This window comes from Larimichthys crocea, chromosome XVIII (genome assembly GCF_000972845.2).
Source record: "Larimichthys crocea isolate SSNF chromosome XVIII, L_crocea_2.0, whole genome shotgun sequence".
In the NCBI taxonomy this organism is placed as follows: domain Eukaryota; kingdom Metazoa; phylum Chordata; class Actinopteri; family Sciaenidae; genus Larimichthys; species Larimichthys crocea.
In genome coordinates, this window is record NC_040028.1 from 21,155,669 (window position 1) to 21,176,855 (window position 21,187).

General features: G+C 46.5%; 2 protein-coding genes, 1 long non-coding RNA gene and 1 pseudogene across 7 annotated transcripts in view; 2 read left to right on the forward strand and 2 right to left on the reverse strand.

Annotated features, from left to right (window-relative positions):
* Nucleotides 1-1,791, forward strand: part of LOC113748112 (transmembrane protease serine 3-like) — a 4,211-nt gene extending 2,420 nt beyond the window's left edge. Inside the window, exons 4-6 of the mRNA XM_027290706.1 lie at nucleotides 295-341; nucleotides 1,281-1,446; nucleotides 1,530-1,791. Coding sequence (XP_027146507.1) covers nucleotides 295-341; nucleotides 1,281-1,446; nucleotides 1,530-1,704 — 388 coding nt within the window. The 3' untranslated portion in view covers nucleotides 1,705-1,791. The remainder of the gene's footprint in view (nucleotides 1-294; nucleotides 342-1,280; nucleotides 1,447-1,529) is intronic.
* A 1,595-nt stretch (nucleotides 1,792-3,386) lies between these two features.
* On the forward strand, nucleotides 3,387-4,418 carry LOC113748113 (uncharacterized). Its single transcript, XR_003464128.1, has 2 exons — nucleotides 3,387-3,531; nucleotides 4,213-4,418. It is a non-coding gene; the product is annotated as an uncharacterized LOC113748113 (long non-coding RNA).
* Nucleotides 4,419-5,754: 1,336 nt separating this feature from the next.
* Nucleotides 5,755-20,981, reverse strand: pknox1.1 (pbx/knotted 1 homeobox 1.1). 5 transcript variants are annotated; one of them, XR_003464127.1, is made up of 11 exons: nucleotides 20,902-20,972; nucleotides 17,796-17,926; nucleotides 17,389-17,560; nucleotides 16,614-16,814; nucleotides 16,362-16,512; nucleotides 16,119-16,216; nucleotides 15,658-15,786; nucleotides 15,453-15,529; nucleotides 15,113-15,279; nucleotides 14,700-14,937; nucleotides 5,755-5,772 (listed from the first exon to the last, which is right to left on the reverse strand). XR_003464127.1 is itself a non-coding variant. In XM_027290696.1 (11 exons), exons 2-11 carry the CDS (start codon nucleotides 18,664-18,666, stop codon nucleotides 14,756-14,758), a joined length of 1,359 nt encoding a protein of 452 aa, XP_027146497.1. In that variant the 5' UTR covers nucleotides 18,667-18,728; nucleotides 20,902-20,981; the 3' UTR covers nucleotides 13,975-14,755. The 5 variants fall into 5 exon arrangements, 4 of the variants coding, with proteins under 4 accessions (XP_027146497.1, XP_027146498.1, XP_027146499.1 ...); XM_027290696.1 differs by lacking the exon at nucleotides 5,755-5,772 and adding an exon at nucleotides 18,616-18,728 and having other exon boundaries at nucleotides 13,975-14,937; nucleotides 20,902-20,981; XM_027290697.1 differs by lacking the exons at nucleotides 5,755-5,772; nucleotides 20,902-20,972 and adding exons at nucleotides 18,616-18,728; nucleotides 20,407-20,875 and having other exon boundaries at nucleotides 13,975-14,937.
* Nucleotides 7,126-11,333, reverse strand: LOC113748201 (transmembrane protease serine 3-like; annotated as a pseudogene).
* Nucleotides 20,982-21,187: the final 206 nt, after the last annotated feature.

Genomic DNA, 21,187 nt, shown 5'->3' on the forward strand with positions numbered 1-21,187 from the left:
CGTATAAATCGTCCACAGGCTGTTATAGGAACTAGTTTGTTCCGTTACCCTCCAACCTGTTCACACATTAGCAATAAAACATGATCGATACATCAATACTGCCTCTTAGAGGAAGTCTTTGTTGCTCATGGTTGGAATCGTTGGGTCTGTGTATAATATATAAAGAGTACAGTCTAGACCTGTTCTATAGAGTCATGAGATAACTTCTCTTATGATCTGAGCTGATTAATAGCAGTCGTCCTCCATGTTTGTGAGTTTCTCGTGGTCTGACCTCCACTTCCTGTGTCGCCACAGTAAAGGTCAGTGCAGCTCAGGGAAGGTGACCACTCTGAAATGTCTGGGTGAGAAACTTATTCTACGAGGGTTTAAGATGGAGTCGAGAGCAGCATGTGTTTCCTGCTGTGCATGAAAATGTGTTTCTTCTCTGTGTGTGTTGTTGTTGTTGTTGTTGTGTTGCCCCGGCTCCGACTCGGGCCTTGGGTCCACAGACGTCACCTGATGTATCACGAAGAAGTCCATGTTTGCACACAAACGTCCTAAAAACAATAAAAACAGAGAAAAGTTCAGAGCTGCTATAAATAACACGCTAGCGATAACGTTACCAAGCAAGCTAACGTTAAGCAGCCACTTGTAAATAACAAGGCAGACAATTTTCAGCCAGGTCAGCCTCGGGAGAACGACGAAATCAGCATTTAAAAGCCACATATACGTTAGCTTTGACCTCTGTTGTTGTGGTCAGTGTTTGTTGACGTTAGTGGATTCCATTTCTAAGCTAACGTAGAGTGTAGACAGATATAGAATACACGGATGTTACAGCTTAACGAGTGACCGTGTTTACTGGTGACCGTTACCTGAATTCGCCTGTGGTTGTCGTAGTTACGATGTTAGCGTTACGTCATCAAACATACCTGATTCGTCTACGTTTTCTCTTCATGTTTGAGTCGTAACAACGACAACCACAGGCACATTCGGCTAACAGTCACCAGTTAACAGGGTCACGCTTCAAACCGAAACACCAGCAGGTCACAGAAATAACAAACCCTGTGCAAACTTTAGACAAACAATTGAACTGTGCAGCACATTTACTCATGAAAAGTGTTTTTGAAACGCTTCTGGTGTTTTGAAGTCATGTGAATCGGTAGTTTTGGCATCAAATTAATCACTGATGTGGAAACAGTGTGTTTGTGTGTGTGTGCATGAACGGTTTGACGGGTATGTATCTGTGAAGCTTGATCGGTGTTTCCAAAGTGAGCTACGAACCTCCACCTGTCTGTCCTCAGAGTGCGGCTCCAGGCCTCTCTTCAGCACCCGTATCGTCGGGGGAAACCTCTCCAAGCCGGGTCAGTTCCCCTGGCAGGTCAGCCTCCACTTCAGGACAGAACACCTGTGCGGAGGCTCCATCATCACGTCACGTTGGATCCTCACCGCAGCGCACTGCGTCTACGGGTGAGTCACGTTATTCTCCATCGGACATGCGCCGACTGCGTTCTATCCAGAGGAGCTAAATGTTCGGTTTGAAATGTCGTCAGGTTCGCGGACCCCGCCATGTGGGGAGTCCACGTGGGGCTGACGGAGCAGCAGCTTCCGGTGCTCAGTCTCTGGCTGTGGAGCACGATCATATACCACTGCCCGCTACAGGCCCAAAGTAGGAGACTACGACATTGCGCTGATGAAACTGACCACGTCGCTTGTTTTCAGTGGTAACGGTGTCTTTTTTTCTTTCACACCAAACACCCTGCTCCATTTTCACTCATTCATTAACAGATAAAACAACAACACACAGCAGCAGCTGATATCACTGACTAGTCCAGCCAGCAGCTCAGCCCCGAACCAGAACCAGACCCAGCAGCAGCTGATCTCATGCCATAGTCCAGCAGCAGTCAGCCCAGCTCGGCGTCTGTCTTTCAGCCTTTTATTTCCACAAGCTCTCACCAACCACTAAAAGTCAGTCCCACATTTCTCTTGTCCGCGGCTTCTTGCTCGCTCACTCTCTCCTTTTCTCTTCTTAGCTTCCTCCGTCAGCGTCCTCTTCACTCTCTGCTCCTCTGCCATCATGCTGACAGACTAGCCGAGCTAACGTTAGCTTAGAAATGGAGTCCACAAACGTAAACACACGCCCACTACAAAGCTAAACACAAGACATGTCCGATATTTTGATACATTAGCTCACTAGCAATTTATCAAAGAAAGCTAACGTAACAAAATCCTGTCGTGGTCGATGACATCATCAGACTCTGTCTTACTGTCTGCAGGTTACTCCGTTGGCTGGTTAACGTTAGCTTCATGCATGCTAACGGTATCTCTAGCAAAACACTGAGTGGATTTATACATTTCTGAATGAGTTTAGCAGCTAACGTGACCCATGATACCAACTTATGTATTGCCCAGCTCCGGTTCTGGCGCGACATTGGCTCCGCTCCCTCTAACCTCCTCTTCTTCAGCTAACAGCAGCTAACAGAAGCTAACAGCAGCTAACAGACTGAGCTAACATGAGCTAACAGCAGCTACACGCTGTCACAGTTTACTTCACTGTCCCTCATAAACTCTGTAAACACAGAGAGTTGAGGCGGAGCAGCCGGAGGACATCAGAGGGAAAAACCAGAAAACATTTCCTCCATAAAATATGATCCAGATGATCGACTGACTGACTGACTGACTGACTGAGGGACTCTGGGTAATGTAGTTCCATTGAACCTCTCCTCTGTAGCTCTGTGCAGCCCATCTGTTTGCCCAACCATGGGGAGGAGTTCGAGGCGGGCACCATGTGCTGGATCTCTGGATGGGGAGCAACTGAGACGGACGGTGAGCCTGAATCTGGAAAACAGCTGATTTAAAATCAGGTGACACAAACACGCCTGACATGATGTGTTTATTCCAGGTGAGACCAGCATCGTGCTGCGCTCTGCCAAGGTGCCGCTCATCTCACGGAGACCTGCAACCAGCCCGAGATTTACAAAGGACACGTCTCCCCCTGGATGATTGTGCAGGATACCTGGAGGGGAAACCGACTCCTGCCAGTACACAACTCTGATTTACAGAGTTTATGATGGACAGTGAAGTAAACTGCTGAACAACTGTAGCTGCTGTTAGGCTCATGTTAGCTCAGTTTGTTATCTTTCTGGTGCCAGAACTGGGCAAACGTGAATTTTATTGATACTGGAACGAGCCTGAACAAGTGTGATAACGATGGATCTGCAGTGCCACATTTATCACATGGAGAGGAAACTTGATGACTTACCTGTCTGTGGAGGTGTGGTTCACCTGTACCTGTCTGTGGAGGTGTGGTTCACCTGTACCTGTCTGTGGAGGTGTGGTTCACCTGTACCTGTCCTTCTGTGGAGGTGTGGTTCACCTGTTCTGTCTCTCTCTCTCTGAAGGCGCGACAGTGGAGGTCCTCTGGGCTGCGAGGACTCGTCGGTGTGGAAGCTGGTCGGAGCAACGAGCTGGGGGATCGGCTGCGCTTTGAAAAACAAACCGGGCGTTTACGCTCGCGTCACGGCGGCGCTCAGCTGGATCCGCCAACAGATGGAGGTCAGTACGTGACGAGCCACTGATACGTGAAGTCCTGGTACGTCAGTTTAACGCGGTCACGTTCAGTCAGAATCAGAGCAGCAGCAGTCGAACAGTCGTCTGTTTCTTCAGTTGAACCTTGACTAATGCTGCTCGGCAGCTGTTGGTGAGCTCGCTGGGCGATGTTGGACCGACAGCTGGTCCTCGTCCTTTGAGGAATCTCACCACAGCAGCTGGCGAGGCTCTCCGATTGGCCTGATTTCAGCTGCCTTCATATGGTTTGAAGCTTTGAAATGATACGTGAAGAAACTTTTACGGTTCTGTGATACGAGAACATGTTTAAAGCCTGGTACAGTTTTGGTCTCTGTAGCTAATTTGTAGGACTATGTCCAGGTTTCAGACAGTCTGCTGTGTTTCTGGTTAAACAAACACTGTTCATTTCTGTCGTCCACTTTCATAAAGAGTCCACGGTTCAACAGTTCAGACGGAACATTTCTCGACTGTTTCAACGTTCAAACACAAAGTTGAACTTTTTATTGAAACGTCTTCGGTTGAAGGTCGTTTCCTTCAAGACACATCCTGACGAGAAACCTCGACAATCTTTAGATGCGTCACAAAGCTACATATTTCAAAATAATGTTTGACACTTTATTTTGAAGGTAACAACCATGTAACCTTCCATGTGTTCGCTGTCTCTTTCAGAGAGAAGAGCGCCTCCGATCACGAGCAGCGACAACCGGACCAAGCAGTAAACCCACATGTCTGCGGCTTTTCGATTCCACGTCAACGTGACGGAGCAGAGAAAAGAGTCGGTGCACAGCGGAGAGAGAGTTAGGCATCGTTTATTCCAAAATAGAAAGCTCTAAGGCAAAACAGACGAGAGAAAAGTGAAGAACGCTTCATAAAAAGCAAGACAAGTGAGGAACCGGGAGCTCAGCGAGGACCCACCTACCCACCCGACAGTCACTACGCCCCCTTCAGGCTGCAGAGGGGATACAAAAACCACAGCAACTATTGACAATACAGATATTCAAAACAAAGGGCACCCCAGTTTGTTCAGTCGTATCAACGTTTGATAAATCTTTCGCTACACGTGGATGTATGGCGAGCGGCGAGGGCGGCGGCTTCCCAGTCTTCAGGCAGGCAACGAACATTTCCAACTGCTCTTTGTTTTTTCATCGCAGTAGCATGTACATAAATAAAGTTTTAATGCGTGCAAACAAGTCTTCTTCTTCTTGTGGTGGAGTTCAGGTCACCTCTCTGTGATTTGTGTGTTAGCATAGTGTTCTGGATTGTGCATTTGAAGAAGTGACGCCTACGTTACTACTGTAAAATGATTTAAAAGACATAATGTAGGTATGTTATACACAATGAGCTGGACTTAAAAAAACACGTCGCTCCGCGTACCTCGGCGCGCAGAGCGCCTCCGCTTTGTGTCTTTTGACCAATTTTTTTTGTTTTGTGCTTCTTGGCAAGATTTTTTATTAAAGACATAAGGCCTTGTTAGTATTCGAGAGTTTAAAACCAATTTTAAATCCTTTTTTTTTTTTTATCGTCAGCATTCAATTTCTGTTTTTTAGAAAACTTCAAAGGCCCTGAAAAAAACAGGCGGCTAGCTTTAATTATGAATCTGTACATAAATATTCTTACAAAACAGGAGAAACACAAAAAAATGAAACACTAATTTTTTTCCATATGTTCATATATAAAAATAAGCATCTCTCCTCTTTTATTTTTTTGTGTTTTTTTTTTTAGTTTTCGTTCTCTCCACGTTTGAGTCGAGGTCGTAAAAGTGCGCACATTACTCAAAACACAAGCATGCAAAAAAGTGAAGACAAACCTCGCACAGGTAGACTTTTTAAGAGTGTTGGCATCCAAAAAAATGATTCAACCGAGGGAGGGACGGGGAGCAACAGAAACATTAAATCAGTCAACCTTTAGTAACGGAGCTCTGCGTGTTTTAACACTTCTTTTTTTTGTTTCTTCTTCGTCCGTTTTTTTTGTTTGAATCTTTTCCAGCTTAAATTACAAAAAAGTGCCCTCGATACGTCAACTAAATAATTAGAAAACGGTTTCTGAAATGAAACGCACACACGCAGCACAAACCGCCGTTCAGCAGGGTGGAGGGGGTTTGGAAGAGCAGCAGACCGCCATCGCCCGTCTCATCGCGGGGCGGCGTCCTGGACTTTTTGTGCTCTATGTAAACCTAATGTGTTGTTTATGTCGATCAGAGTTGTGTGTGTGTGTGTGTGTGTGTGTGTGCACACACACACACACACACACACACACACTCTGATCGACATAAACAACACATTAGGTTTACATAGAGCACAAAAAGTCCAGGACGCCGCCCCGCGATGATGACGGGCGATGGCGGTCTGCTCTCTTCCAAACCCCCTCCACCCTGCTGAACGGCGGTTTGTGCTGCGTGTGTGCGTTTCATTTCAGAAACCGTTTTCTAATTATTTAGTTGACGTATCGAGGTGCACTTTTTGTATATTTAAGCTGGAAAAGATTCAAACAAAAAAAACGGACGAAGAAGAAACAAAAAAAAAGAAGTGTTAAAACACGCAGAGCTCCGTTACAAAGGTTGACTGATTTATGTTCTGTTGCTCCCCGTCCTCCCTCGGTTGAATCATTTTTTGGATGCCAACACTCTTAAAAGTCTACCTGTGCGAGGTTTGTCTTCACTTTTTTGCATGCTGTGTTTTGAGTAGTGTGCGCACTTCTTACGACCTGACTCAAACGTGGAGAGAACGAAAACTAAAAAAAAAAACACAAAAAAATAAAAGAGGAGAGATGCTTATTTTTATATATGAACATATGGAAAAAAATTAGTGTTTCATTTTTTTGTGTTTCTCCTGTTTTGTAAGAATATTTATGTACAGATTCATAATTAAAGCTAGCCGCCTGTTTTTTTCAGGGCCTTTGAAGTTTTCTAAAAAACAGAAATTGGAATGCTGACGATAAAAAAAAAAAGGATTTAAAATTGGTTTTAAACTCTCGAATACTAACAAGGCCTTACTGTTCTTTAATAAAGAATCTTTGCCAAGAAGCACAAAACAAAAAAAATTGGTCCAAAAGACACTAAAGCGGAGGCGCTCTGCGGCGCCGACGCTCACGCGGAGCGACGTGTTTTTTTAAGTCCAGCTCATTGTGTATAACATACCTACATTATGTCTTTTAAATCATTTTACAGTAGTAACGTAGGCGTCACTTCTTCAAATGCACAATCCAGAACACTATGCTAACACACAAATCACAGAGAGGTGACGAACTCCACCCACAAGAAGAAGAAGACTTGTTTGCACGCATTAAAACTTTATTTATGTACATGCTACTGCGATGAAAAAACAAAGAGCAGTTGGAAATGTTCGTTGCCTGCCTGAAGACTGGGAAGCCGCCGCCCTCGCCGCTCGCCATACATCCACGTGTAGCGAAAGATTTATCAAACGTTGATACGACGAACAAACTGGGGTGCCCTTTGTTTGAATATCTGTATGTCAATAGTTGCTGTGGTTTTTGTATCCCCTCTGCAGCCTGAAGGGGGCGTAGTGACGGTCGGGTGGGTAGGTGGGTCCTCGCTGAGCTCCCGGTTCCTCACTTGTCTTGCTTTTATGAAGCGTTCTCACTTTTCTCTCGTCTGTTTGCCTTAGAGCTTTCTATTTTGGAATAAACGATGCCTAACTCTCTCTCCGCTGGCACCGACTCTTTTCTCTGCTCCGTCAGTTGACGTGGAATCGAAAGCCGCAGACATGTGGGTTTACTGCTTGGTCCGGTTGTCGCTGCTCGTGATCGGAGGCGCTCTTCTCTCTGAAAGAGACAGCGAACACATGGAAGGTACATGGTTGTTACCTTCAAAATAAAGTGTCAAACATTATTTTGAAATAGGTAGCTTTGTGACGCATCAAAGATTGTCGAGGTTTCCGTCAGGATGTGTCTTGAAGGAAACGACCTCAACCGAAGACGTTTCAATAAAAGTTCAACTTTGTGTTTGAACGTTGAAAACAGTCGAGAAATGTTCCGTCTGAATGTTGAACCGTGGACTCTTTATGAAAGTGGACGACAGAAATGAATCAGTTTTTGTTAAAACCAGAAACACACGCAGCCTGTCTGAAACCTGACATAGTCCTAAAAATTAGCTACAGAGACCAAAACTGTACCAGGCTTTAAACATGTTCCCGTATCACAGACCGTAAAAGTTTCTTCACGTACATTTCAAAGCTTCAAACCATATGAGGCAGCTGAAACAGGCCAATCGGAGAGCCTCGCCAGCTGCTGTGGTGAGATTCCTCAAAGGACGAGGACCAGCTGTCGGTCCAACATCGCCCAGCGAGCTCACCAACAGCTGCCGAGCAGCATTAGTCAAGGTTCAACTGAAGAAACAGACGACTGTTCGACTGCTGCTGCTCTGATTCTGACTGAACGTGACCGCGTTAAACTGACGTACCAGGACTTCACGTATCAGTGGCTCGTCACGTACTGACCTCCATCTGTTGGCGGATCCAGCTGAGCGCCGCCGTGACGCGAGCGTAAACGCCCGGTTTGTTTTTCAAAGCGCAGCCGATCCCCCAGCTCGTTGCTCCGACCAGCTTCCACACCGACGAGTCCTCGCAGCCCAGAGGACCTCCACTGTCGCCCTTCAGAGAGAGAGAGACAGAACAGGTGAACCACACCTCCACAGACAGGTACAGGTGAACCACACCTCCACAGACAGGTACAGGTGAACCACACCTCCACAGACAGGTAAAGGTGAACCACACCTCCACAGACAGGTAAGTCATCAAGTTTCCTCTCCATGTGATAAATGTGGCACTGCAGATCCATCGTTATCACACTTGTTCAGGCTCGTTCCAGTATCAATAAAATTCATTTGCCCAGTTCTGGCACCAGAAGATAACAAACTGAGCTAACATGAGCTAACAGCAGCTACAGTTGTCAGCAGTTTACTTCACTGTCCATCATAAACTCTGTAAATCAGAGTTGTGTACCTGGCAGGAGTCGGTTCCTCCCTCCAGGTATCCTGCACAGATCATCCAGGGGGAGACGTGTCCGTTGTAAATCTCGGGCTGGTTGCAGGTCTCCGTGGAGATGAGCGGCACCTTGGCAGAGCGCAGCACGATGCTGGTCTCACCTGGAATAAACACATCATGTCAGGCGTGTTTGTGTCACCTGATTTTAAATCAGCTGTTTTCCAGATTCAGGCTCACCGTCCGTCTCAGTTGCTCCCCATCCAGAGATCCAGCACATGGTGCCCGCCTCGAACTCCTCTCCATGGTTGGGCAAACAGATGGGCTGCACAGAGCCTACAGAGGAGAGGTCTAATGAACTACATTACCCAGAGTCACTCAGTCAGTCAGTCGATCATCTGGATCATATTTTATGGAGGAAATGTTTTCTGGTTTTCCCTCTGATGTCCTCCGGCTGCTCCGCCTCAACTCTCTGTGTTTACAGAGTTTATGAGGGACAGTGAAGTAAATGTGACAGCTGTAGCTGCTGTTAGCTCATGTTAGCTCAGTCTGTTAGCGCGGTTAGCTCTGTTAGCTCTGTTAGCTGAAGAAGAGGAGGTTAGAGGGAGCGGAGCCAATGTCGCGCCAGAACCGGAGCTGGGCAATACATAAGTTGGTATCATGGGTCACGTTAGCTGCTAAACTCATTCAGAAATGTATAAATCCACTCAGTGTTTTGCTAGAGATACCGTTAGCATGCATGAAGCTAACGTTAACCAGCCAACGGAGTAACCTGCAGACAGTAAGACAGAGTCTGATGATGTCATCGACCACGACAGGATTTTGTTACGTTAGCTTTCTTTGATAAATTGCTAGTGAGCTAATGTATCAAAATATCGGACATGTCTTGTGTTTAGCTTTGTAGTGGGCGTGTGTTTACGTTTGTGGACTCCATTTCTAAGCTAACGTTAGCTCGGCTAGTCTGTTAGCAAAGGCTCAGCAGCTTCTATGGACATGATGGCAGAGGAGAAGAGAGTGAAGAGGACGCTGACGGAGGAAGCTAAGAAGAGAAAAGGAGAGAGTGAGCGAGCAAGAAGCCGCCGGACAAGAGTAAATGTGGGACTGACTTTTAGTGGTTGGTGAGAGCTTGTGGAAATAAAAGGCTGAAAGACAGACGCCGAGCTGGGCTGACTGCTGCTGGACTATGGCATGAGATCAGCTGCTGCTGGGTCTGGTTCTGGTTCTGGGCTGACTGCTGCTGGACTAGGCAGTGATATCAGCTGCTGCTGTGTGTTGTTGTTTTATCTGTTAATGAATGAGTGAAAATGGAGCAGGGTGTTTGGTGTGAAAGAAAAAAAGACACCGTTACCACTGAAAACAAGCGACGTGGTCAGTTTCATCAGCGCAATGTCGTAGTCTCCTACTTGGGCCTGTAGCGGGCAGGGTATAGATCGTGCTCCACAGCCAGAGACTGAGCACCGTGAAGCTGCTGCTCCGTCAGCCCCACGTGGACTCCCCACATGGCGGGGTCCGCGAACCTGACGACATTTCAAACCGAACATTTAGCTCCTCTGGATAGAACGCAGTCGGTCGCATGTCCGATGGAGAATAACGTGACTCACCCGTAGACGCAGTGCGCTGCGGTGAGGATCCAACGTGACGTGATGATGGAGCCTCCGCACAGGTGTTCTGTCCTGAAGTGGAGGCTGACCTGCCAGGGGAACTGACCCGGCTTGGAGAGGTTTCCCCCGACGATACGGGTGCTGAAGAGAGGCCTGGAGCCGCACTCTGAGGACAGACAGGTGAGGGTTCGTAGCTCACTTGGAAACACCGATCAAGCTTCACAGATACATACCCGTCAAACCGTTCATGCACACACACACAAACACACTGTTTCCACATCAGTGATTAATTTGATGCCAAAACTACCGATTCACATGACTTCAAAACACCAGAAGCGTTTCAAAAACACTTTTCATGAGTAAATGTGCTGCACAGTTCAATTGTTTGTCTAAAGTTTGCACAGGGTGTGTTATTTCTGTGACCTGCTGGTGTTTCGGTTTGAAGCGTGACCCTGTTAACTGGTGACAGCCGAATGTGCCTGTGGTTGTCGTTGTTACGACTCAAACATGAAGAGAAAACGAGACGAATCAGATATGTTTGATGACGTAACGCTAACATCGAACTACGACAACCACAGGCGAATTCAGGTAACGGTCACCAGTAAACACGGTCACTCGTTAAGCTGTAACATCCGTGTATTCTATATCTGTCTACACTCTACGTTAGCTTAGAAATGGAATCCACTAACGTCAACAAACACTGACCACAACAACAGAGGTCAAAGCTAACGTATATGTGGCTTTTAAATGCTGATTTCGTCGTTCTCCCGAGGCTGACCTGGCTGAAAATTGTCTGCCTTGTTATTTACAAGTGGCTGCTTAACGTTAGCTTGCTTGGTAACGTTATCGCTAGCGTGTTATATAGCAGCATCTGAACTTTTCTCGTTTTTATTGTTTTTAGGACGTTTGTGTGCAAACATGGACTTCTTCGTGATACATCAGGTGACGTCTGTGGACCCAAGGCCCGAGTCGGAGCCGGGGCAACACAACAACAACAACAACAACACACACAGAGAAGAAACACATTTTCATGCACATGCAGGAAACACATGCTGCTCTCGACTCCATCTTAAACCCTCGTAGAATAAAGTTTTCTCACCCAGACATTTCAGAGTGGTCACCTTCCCTGAGCTGCACTGACCTTTACTGTGGCGACACAGGAAGTGGAGGTCAGACCACGAGAAACTCACAAACATGGAGGACGACTGCTATTAATCAGCTCAGATCATAAGAGAAGTTATCTCATGACTCTATAGAACAGGTCTAGACTGTACTCTTATATATATACACACGACCCACGATTCCAACCATGAGCAACAAAGACTTCCTCTAAGAGGCAGTATTGATGTATCGATCATGTTTTATTGCTAATGTGTGAACAGGTTGGAGGGTAACGGAACAAACTAGTTCCTATAACAGCCTGTGGACGATTTATACGTAAAAAAATATATATAAAAACCTTACACATTTCAGTTATTTCATATGATGTTTGGACTTGTTTAGTGTTTAGTTTTGTGAGTGTGTTATAAGTTGATCTCATTCAGTCTCACTGAACTGCACACACACTCTGCCTCACTGAAATTGCTGTTTTCCCAGAAAACATAAAACCAGGATAACCCCTCCCTCTTTTTCCTGCTTCCTTTGCAGATCTGACAGTGTGCAGTTGGGTGTTGTCCAGTGCAAGAGCTGACAATCCCCATTTAGTGCAGATCAGCAAGGGTACATGTTGGAAATAAGCTCAGTTTGGGTTTGGATCTCAGTTTCTGAGAGAGAGGCCACACCGTTAACATTATTTCTGCTGTGGACATTGGACAAAGTTGGACTTTTTTTTTTGTAATTCAAGTTTTTATTTCTTTTATCTCTGGTGTTTGACAGAACATTTTACATTGTGAGACATCCTATACATATTACATGTAGCGTCAGATGCATGACAAAAGAAGAATAAAATAAAATACAGACACTATATAAATGATGTTAGTGAAGTAAAGTAAAGTAAAGTATAGGGGACATATGTGTTTACATAGCTGGAAAGCATACATACAGCAGATGGATACATACAACATGTTGGATATATCTGGAAAAGGTATTCAAGCTGTAGGATCATCAGTCAATGTGATGTGAGTCCAAAACAAGTCCCAGACTGGTGCCTTGATCTTATTCCTGTCCAGAATGGACGTTTACAGAAGGACACATCTGAAGACAGAAACATAAATTGTTTTTAGGAAACAGCATTATAGACATTTGTTCTAACATTCTTTGCTGGGAAATACAGTAATTATGTACAGCGATTATTATCAATCTATCAGAATGTGTGTGTGTTTGGTTTCTTGTTGCAATAGTATCTTGTTGGATAGTCAGTTAGTAAGAACATCCCATATTGCAACAGTCAGCACCACAGATTGTGAAGTATACATGAAACATGATAAAGTTCAGACTTCACTGGTGATTTTGCACAGTAACTAACAAATTATGATGATATTACAGCTTTACTAACAGCGGAACTCCAAATGAACTTCCACTCCCATCCTATGTCATGTTTCGATTTCAGGCTATCGCTGGTTTGAAATCATTTCCGTTAACTATCAGAATAAACTTGGGGCGGTCGGTAGCATAGTGGGTTAAGCGGCTGCCCTGTGTGTGGAGGCTATAGTCCTCGCAGCTGCTGGCCCCAGTTCGAATCCTGCATCAGACGGCTAATTTACTGCGTGTCACTTCCCCTCTCTCTGCCCCCTGCTTCCTGTCTATCTTCAGCTGTACTATCAATAAAGGCATAAAAGGCCAAAAAAGTATCTTAAAAATAAAAATATCAGAATAAACTTGCTTAAAAGGTCCAGTATGTAAGATTTGGGGCACTGAAGTTAAATATACGTAATATAGTTTTAATGAGACCTTTCTGTGTGGAATTTGCATGTTCTCCCTGTGTCTGCATGGGTTCTCTCTGGGTATTGCAGCTTCCTCCCACAGTCCAAAGTCATGAACCTTAACAGGTGAATTGGTGACTTTAAATTGTCTATAGGTAAATGTGAGTGAATGGTTATTTGTCTCTATATGCTGTGATGAACTGGTGACTTGTCCAGGGTGAAACGGGCTTGTGTAGGACCCAAATGCAGCACAACAGCAAGGGATACTTAGTAATGTTCCTTATTGAGAAACTCACAGCAGGCGATATGGCAGGTGAGAGAGAGGGAATAAGTCCTGAGTTCAATCGGAGAGTCTGTGGCAACGAACTGGAGCAGGGGGACAGACTGCCCGGGGAAACCTCCAAACAGCCAGGGAAACAGGCAGACAGACACCAGAAACACTGAGGCAGAACTCGTGGTCGGGGACGAAAAGCTGAGGTGATTACCGGGGCAGAGACAGACGAGCAGGTCAAAGGCAGGCAGGGTCGGCAACGGGAGATCAGTCCGGACAAAAGTGCTGGAAAGACTTGCATGACGCGAAGAACAATCTGGCAAAGAGTGTCTGGAGGTTGGTGCTTAAATACAGGGTTGATTACTGATGAGGAGCAGGTGTGGGAGGCGGGAGAAACCATGGTGACTGATGAGGAGGCGATGCTGACAGGTGAGTGGAAAGTTACTGGGTGCAGGTAAGAGGGAAAAGCAAGCAGGGGACCGGAGTGGATTGTGACATTTTCAGCCTCGTTTTTGAGCGTTTTTAGTTAATGTTTCATAGCCTTTCTGTTTTTCCTCGTTGAGAGTGATTTTGATTTTGTTATCTTTATTAAGAGTAGTTCAGTGTTTTTTCCTCCTTGGAGTGATTTTTGTTTCCTCTAGTTTAGGTCCTTTTCATAGCCTCACTCAGTCGAGGATATTTGTCATCCTGAATAAAACAGCTGTCTGCCTAACTCTGCATCTGAGTCCTCATTTGAGTCCCGGCCTGACAGTTAGTATTCGAGAGTTTAAAACCAATTTTAAATCCTTTTTTTTTTTTTATCGTCAGCATTCAATTTCTGTTTTTTAGAAAACTTCAAAGCGCCCTGAAAAAAACAGGGCGGCTAGCTTTAATTATGAATCTGTACATAAATATTCTTACAAAACAGGAGAACACAAAAAAATGAAACACTAATTTTTTTCCATATGTTCATATATAAAAATAAGCATCTCTCCTCTTTTATTTTTTTGTGTTTTTTTTTTAAGTTTTCGTTCTCTCCACGTTTGAGTCGAGTCGTAAAGAGTGCGCACATCTACTCAAAACACAAGCATGCAAAAAAGTGAAGACAAACCTCGCACAGGTACGACTTTAAAGAGTGTTGGCATCCAAAAAAAATGATTCAACCGAGGGAGGACGGGGAGCAACAGAAACATTAAATCAGTCAACATTTAGTAACGGAGCTCTGCGTGTTTTAACACTTCTTTTTTTTGTTTCTTCTTCGTCCGTTTGTTTGTTTGAATCTTTTCCAGCTTAAATATACAAAAAGTGCACTCGCATACGTCAACTAAATAATTAGAAAACGGTTTCTGAAATGAAACGCACACACGCAGCACAAACCGCCGTTCAGCAGGGTGGAGGAGGGTTTGGAAGAGAGCAGGACCGCCATCGGCCCGTCATCATCGCGGGGACGGCGTCCTGGACTTTTTGTGCTCTATGTAAACCTAATGTGTGTTTATGTCGATCAGAGTGTGTGTGTGTGTGTGTGTGTGTGTGTGTGTGAGAAGGAGGGAGGGAGTGTGTCCTCTACTGCAATGAGTCGCTGTTGTCCAGGCCCAGCCCGGCCATGTCTGCGTCGTCGTCCTCGTCTCCGCTGTCCCCCGACTCGTCTTCGCTGTGGCCTCCCAGCATCACCTGCTGTACCGCCAGCGTGGCGCCGTCTGACGTCAGGCTCTGCAGGCCCTCCATGTTCATGGTCACCATCGTACCTGAGGAGGAGATCCGAGGAGCGGCGGTTAAAAGACGGATTACTCGGTTGGTTACTCTCAAATTCTATTTCAATTCTACGAGCTGCTGACCGAACAGAACCTCTGAACCCAGCGGTGTCCAGTCTGATTCAGTTAGCAGCAGGTTAAAGACTCATTAACAGGTTCTGCTGCGTACCGTCTGGCATGGTAACCTGCTGGTGAGTGCCTCCCCCCGCGGCAATGGAGTCGGGCCAGAAGCGCTGCAGTGGCCGGTTCTGAGGCGTCTTCTTCTTGGCTTTCGGTGTCTCGGAGGAGCTGGCGTCCAACATGGGCTGCAGGATCCGCCTCCGTGCGTTTATAAACCTGGAGACACGGGACGACAACACGGGTCAGTTCACTCAGTCTGAGATGGATAATAAATGTAGCAGAGACAGTCATGAGCTCAGGATAGCCACAAATCTAATTGTTTAGACAAAGTGTGGAGGTAAAGCAGTCACATGACTCGGTGTGTGCTGTAAAGCAGTCACATGACTCACCAGTTGTTGACCTGCAGCAGCGTCAGGTTTGTCTGAGTGGCGATCTGTTTCTTCTCGTCCTCTGTCGGATACGGGTGCTGCAGGAAATAAACTGTTTCAGTGTGTGTTCAACGTTAAACAGAAGTGACCACACACACTCACACAGACACACACACAGACACACACAGACACACACATACACTCACACAGACACACACACACTCACCCCGATGTGCTGGAAGAGCCACGAGCGCATCACGTTGGTGGCGTGTTTGGGTAGAACGCCGCGTTTGTTCTTGGTTGAGTTGTCGTCGTGATTGAAGAGATTCAAGTCCTGATGGAACTGCAGCTGGAGCTGAACACACAGACACACGCACACACACACACACACACACACACACACACACACACACAGTTTATTATCTCATAACGTGTGTGTCCACGTCTGTAACGGCGTCCGTTCACGTGAACTCTGATTGGACGTTCAGATCATGTTTATTTATCAAATGAAGGTTTTTGGTTCAATGTAAATAAATATTATAAACTTTTACAGACTTTGAGTGAATATTATTTCTAAATCAGAAACTCTCCCTGTGAGCAGAGTTTCCTCTTTTCAACATTTTCAAGGCCTTTCCAGACTCCTACACTAACCTGTCAAGGTGTGTTCTGTGTGTCGGCTCGACGTACCTGATTGTTTTGGACGCGTATCGTCCCCGGAGACAGAGCCTGTGTGACCACCTGACCCTGAGGAGTGACGACTGTGACAGGCTGGTACACTGTACCACCTGTGACACACACACACACACACACACACATACACACACAGATTATTATAATCTGCTGAGCTGCAGCGTGCACGCTGGAAAGAAGAAGCTCTGATCAGAGCGTGACAGTATCTGAGCTGCACACACACACACACACACACAGTACCTGAGGGAGCGGTCGTATGCCATGGTGACATACCTGCGACCACCTGGGTGGGGTTGACGGCTGTCACGGTAACGTTCCCCTGCTGCAGGGCCGACGCCGGCACCACGATCTGACCCTGAGGACTGATGGTCCCCGAGATGGAGCTGGGCGTCTGCGCACACACACACACACACACACACACACACACGATGTGATTGGTTTAACCTGCTAATGTCACACAGCGCTGAGCTACCTGTGCTTGTGGATCAGTACCTGAGTCTTGGTGGGTGAGAAGTTCTGGACCTGACCCTGTACAGGTGAGTACGGGCTGCCCGGGTCGCCGCTCAGCAGAGTCTCACTGTTCATCTTCGTCTTCAGACACGCGATGTACCGACTGCAGAAGTCCTTACACAGGTCGCTCACCTTCTCCAGCTCCAGCAGGTGGATCCGCAGAACCTGGATGGCCTTCACCATCTGGACGGGTCAGAGACATGAGAACGGGTCAGAGGGACGGGTCAGAGACAGAGGGACGGGTCAGAGGGACGAAAACGGGTCAGAGACAGAGGGACGACGAGTCAGGGGGACGGGTCTGATCCGCCTCCTTTAAAGTGTCGCCATGTTCTGGTTTTATATCCTCACTCCTGATTGGTTCACAGAGGTCAGAGCACAGTCAGGTTCTGTGGAGGTTCTAATGAATCTGTTGACTGGACGGCGTCTCACTGCTGCCGAGGTTGAAGGTCAAAGGTCACTGGTGGCTGGGGGGCGTTCCATTTTGTATTTCTCTGTGAAATGCCTCACGTACCTGTTTTGGTTCAGTCTTCACTGAACATAAACAACGTTAGATGAAGGTTTGTTTAACGTTGTTTAATGTTTACATCAGCTGTGTGTGAGAGTGTGTGTGTGTGTTTGTTCAGTAAATATTTATACACAGAAAAACAATAGAAGTTCATTTTCCAGGACTTTATATGAACCCAACAGTCCAGGACTGGAAAACTGTTTTCCAGGTTTGCCCAGAGAGGTCAGAGGTCAGAGGTCAGAGTGGTCTCACCAGGCTGTCGAGCTCGGGGTCCTCACTGAAGAACGGTTTGCCCTCCTTCTCCTGATTGCGGACAAAGTTCTCGATGTCGACGTCGAAGCTGGCCGAGGTGATGCAGTCGGAGCTCATTGTCGACTGCTCGCACTTCTCAAACAGCAGAGCGAGGAGCGGGAACAGGGGGTGTCTGGGTAAAAAAGAGACGGGTCAGACTTTCTACCCGGTAACAGAACGCGGCGGTGTTCGGGGGGACGGACAGCGTCCAATAAACGAGCTTTGTCTGAGGCCGTGTGACGTGTTTGTCGGCCCTGATTAGACTGTGAGTGGGAGGCGTGAACAAACAAAACAGCAACAACAGAAATCATCAGCTGAAGGTGTGAAGACACTCCATCCACAAACACAGAAGAAGAAGGCGAAGATACCGATATATGGAGGCTTTGTCGGCGTCCATGGGTGTCTGCGGCTCCGTGGGCGCCGGGCTCGGCACCTCCGCCAACGTCCCCTCGATGAACTTCTGCTCCGAGTCGCTGTCTACCGACGCCACACCTTGCATCTGCGGAGAAAACAAAGAGGAAGAAGTGGTGAGGGGAAAGAGTGACAGCAGCTGAGAGGGAGACATGAAGACATCATGTGAAGAGCGAGAGGAGCTGCAGGGCGAAGCTCCACACAGAGCTTCACTTCACTCTCTGAAGAGTCCTGGGAAAACTTCACGTTACGAGCTGCGAGGAGCTGCTTCAGCATCGCGTCTGCGTTATTTCACATTTATCTGAGCGCGCTGCGTCAAACACCTGCCGCAATAAGAGCACGCTTTAAAAAGAGGCTGCGTCCAAAGATTAGCAGCCAGCTTCCTCCTCTCCTCTCACACATTGAAATCCATCCAGGATCCCTTCCAGAGTATAAACCCCGTCCCCCCTCCTCGACCATGTGACTGAGACCAACAATGACTTAGATTGAGCGCAAACAAGCTAAAAATAATCCCTCGCTTGGGGTGGAACATTTCTCATTAGTCATAGATCCTTCTCGGCTCTCGACACCCCCAAATTTGGCGCCTGAATGTGGATGTTTTATAAGCAATTTACATAAGCAGACACAGAAATAGGCTTTATACTGCAGCTCTCATGTGGTGATTACTGAAACTGATGTAACGGCATTACGCTGCTATAAATACAGCGAGCAGAGGATGCAGAGGTCTGAAACACTCAGGAAGTTTGTCCGGCGTGGACGGAGCTGCAGGTCACCCACCTGCTGCTCTCCCTTTGGGTACTTGTCTATGGAAACCGACTGGGCTGCCATCACGTTCACTGCAGAGGCTGCAAACACTGGGGCATTATAGGGAGCAGGGACAGGCGGCCGACCTGCACAACACACACAACACACAGTCAAAGAGCGGCTTCATTAATATTACCAGCCGTCATGTCAGAGTGTCATGTGATGATGAGCTTTGTGAAGTGATTCAGGGAGCAATAAAAACAGCTTCAATGCTGGTTTATTAAGAACTGATGTGAAGTGTTCTGTTTGGACGACGTGTAGGGCAGCAGTGAGGGATGAAGAACATACAACGATCATGAAAATCCTAAACGTTAAGTGTTATGTGCTCTAAGGCAGTAAGTGTACAAAGAAGCTGAGCTTTAATGCTGATTTATTGAACTTAAGGGGAACTGTATGGTTTGGAGGACAGCAGTGAAAGTGATTAAAAACACACAGATATCATAATATTAAATGTCTTGCACTGGTTTATGGACTCTAACGTGGGCAAAACAATTAAGCAGCTGCTCATTTAAGATCTTTAATGCTGATTCATTGAACTTTAGCATTGTAAACTGATATAATGATAATATAAACTGATATAATATGATAATATAAAGTGATATAATATGAAGTTATATATGATAATATAAAGTTATATGTGTTGCTCAAATGTATAAAAGGGCATGTTAGGGCAAAAAAAAAACCCTGCTCATTTATAACAAAACATAACTTGGCCATTAAACCCTGATATGAAGTGAACATGTACTGTTTGATTAAAAACATCCTAATATGATAAAAACCTAAATATTACAGCACTGATGCTGGTTTATCAGGTATCAAGTCAGCTTTATTGTCAGTGCTGCTACATGTACAGGACATACAGAGTGTTTCCCTCTTATCCCGTGCAAACAGCATAAACATGACACATAAAATATAAGTGAAAGACGTAAAATATATACAAATCTAAAAATATATACAAGCTAGAGACATCCGTGTGGTAATATGGCACAGTGTAATGTAAACAGATTTATCAGTATGGACAGAACTTATGAAGTTTAATGTGGGCAAAAACAATGACTAACATGAAGTTATTCTGATTTATTAACCTGAAGTGAGGGTGTGTTGTTTGAACAGCAGTGGAAGTGATTAAAAGCACTCAGATATGATAAAAACATGAAGTGTAATATGCTGCTATGTGCTCTGATGTGGGCAAAAACAACGAGTAACGTCAAATTATGTGAATAAACCGTCTTTAATTATTTATTTAGACACGTTTGATCGATATTAAGTCTTAAAAACACCGGAAAAAAAACCGAGCTGAGGTCCGTTTGTTGTGATGATAACAAACACACACACACACACACACACACACACACACACACACACACACACACACACACACACACACACACACCATTTGTGGCGGTTAAAGTTTAGTGCGGCTAACAACAAGCTAACTGTCTCTTAACTGGGACAGCAGTTCAAACAGAGCGGCCCGGCTCGGTCCGGCCCGGCTCGTTTGTTTTAACACAACATGTAGCTTTAGCCACATTAGCTTAGCTTAGCCGCGTAAAGTCTATAAAAAGCCGCTCGCGCTGCTGCCGTTAGCCTCGCGCTCAGTGTAAAGTGTCTCGCGCTGGGAGCGCCATATTTAGCCCGGGGGGCCAACCCGTGCCAAAAAAAAAAAAAAAAAAAAAACACGAGCTAACGCACGGCTAGCCTAGCCTAGCCCCAGGTATAAAAAAAGCCCCCGCTGCGGACTGATCCGAGCCGCTCTGCCCTTACATAGCTCGGCTCGGCTCGGCTCGGCTTCGTGACCCAGCGGCTCGCTTGACAGTAATGGCGGTTGGATGAATAAATCACTGGCTCCGCAGCGCCAGGCTCGCTCCTTAAAATCCTCCCCGCATCAGTCAATCAATCAGGCGGCGGCGGCGGCGGGGACAGCCGCCCTCTCTGCTCCCCTCCGCCGCCGCGCTAACGGCACAGCAGCCGGGCCTCGCTTCTCCCCTTTCTCCTTCTCCTCCGTCCTCCTCCTCTGCTCCCCCAAAAAACGCCGACATATTTTTTTCACCCCCCTCCTCCTCCTTCTTCCTTCCTCCTCCTGTATACATTTTTTTATATATATCTTCCCGGAGCTCTGCCGCTTCTTGCTTCCCATCCTAAAGCAGCCTCCGCTGCCCGGACTAGGTCCGCGCTGCTCGCCCCGGGGCATTTTCTCGTGCGGCCCAGATAGTTTGATTGATAGGGAACGGAAAAAGAGGATTTTGAGTGACAGCTTACCTGAGTGCCAATCTTCGTCACACTGACAAGCGGCTGCAGCAATCGGGACCCGCAGTTGTCGCGTTGCGTCATCGCGTAAGGGCACGCAGGGGCGCTCGGCTCATGAATATTTATGAGGTGGGCGGAGTCATGACGTCCTCGCTTTGCCTCGGAGTCCCTCTGCGCCCTGCTGGGCTGTGCGCGCGCTCTCCCGTCATATGCACAGATATAACAACAAAAGCTGATCCTCCTAAAAGAGCGCAGGATAATTAGAGCGTCATGTGCAAGGCAGGGGAGTTAAAAATTG

Coding starts and splice junctions, on each gene's coding strand:
- pknox1.1 (XM_027290696.1), bottom strand. CDS start 18,666: ATGGCAGCCCAGTCGGTTTCCATAGACAAGTACCCAAAGGGAGAGCAG. Junction 15,280..15,452: donor CTGCTGCAGGTCAACAACTG/GTGAGTCATGTG, acceptor CCGTGTCTCCAG/GTTTATAAACGCACGGAGGC. Junction 14,938..15,112: donor GCAGGTTACCATGCCAGACG/GTACGCAGCAGA, acceptor TCTCCTCCTCAG/GTACGATGGTGACCATGAAC.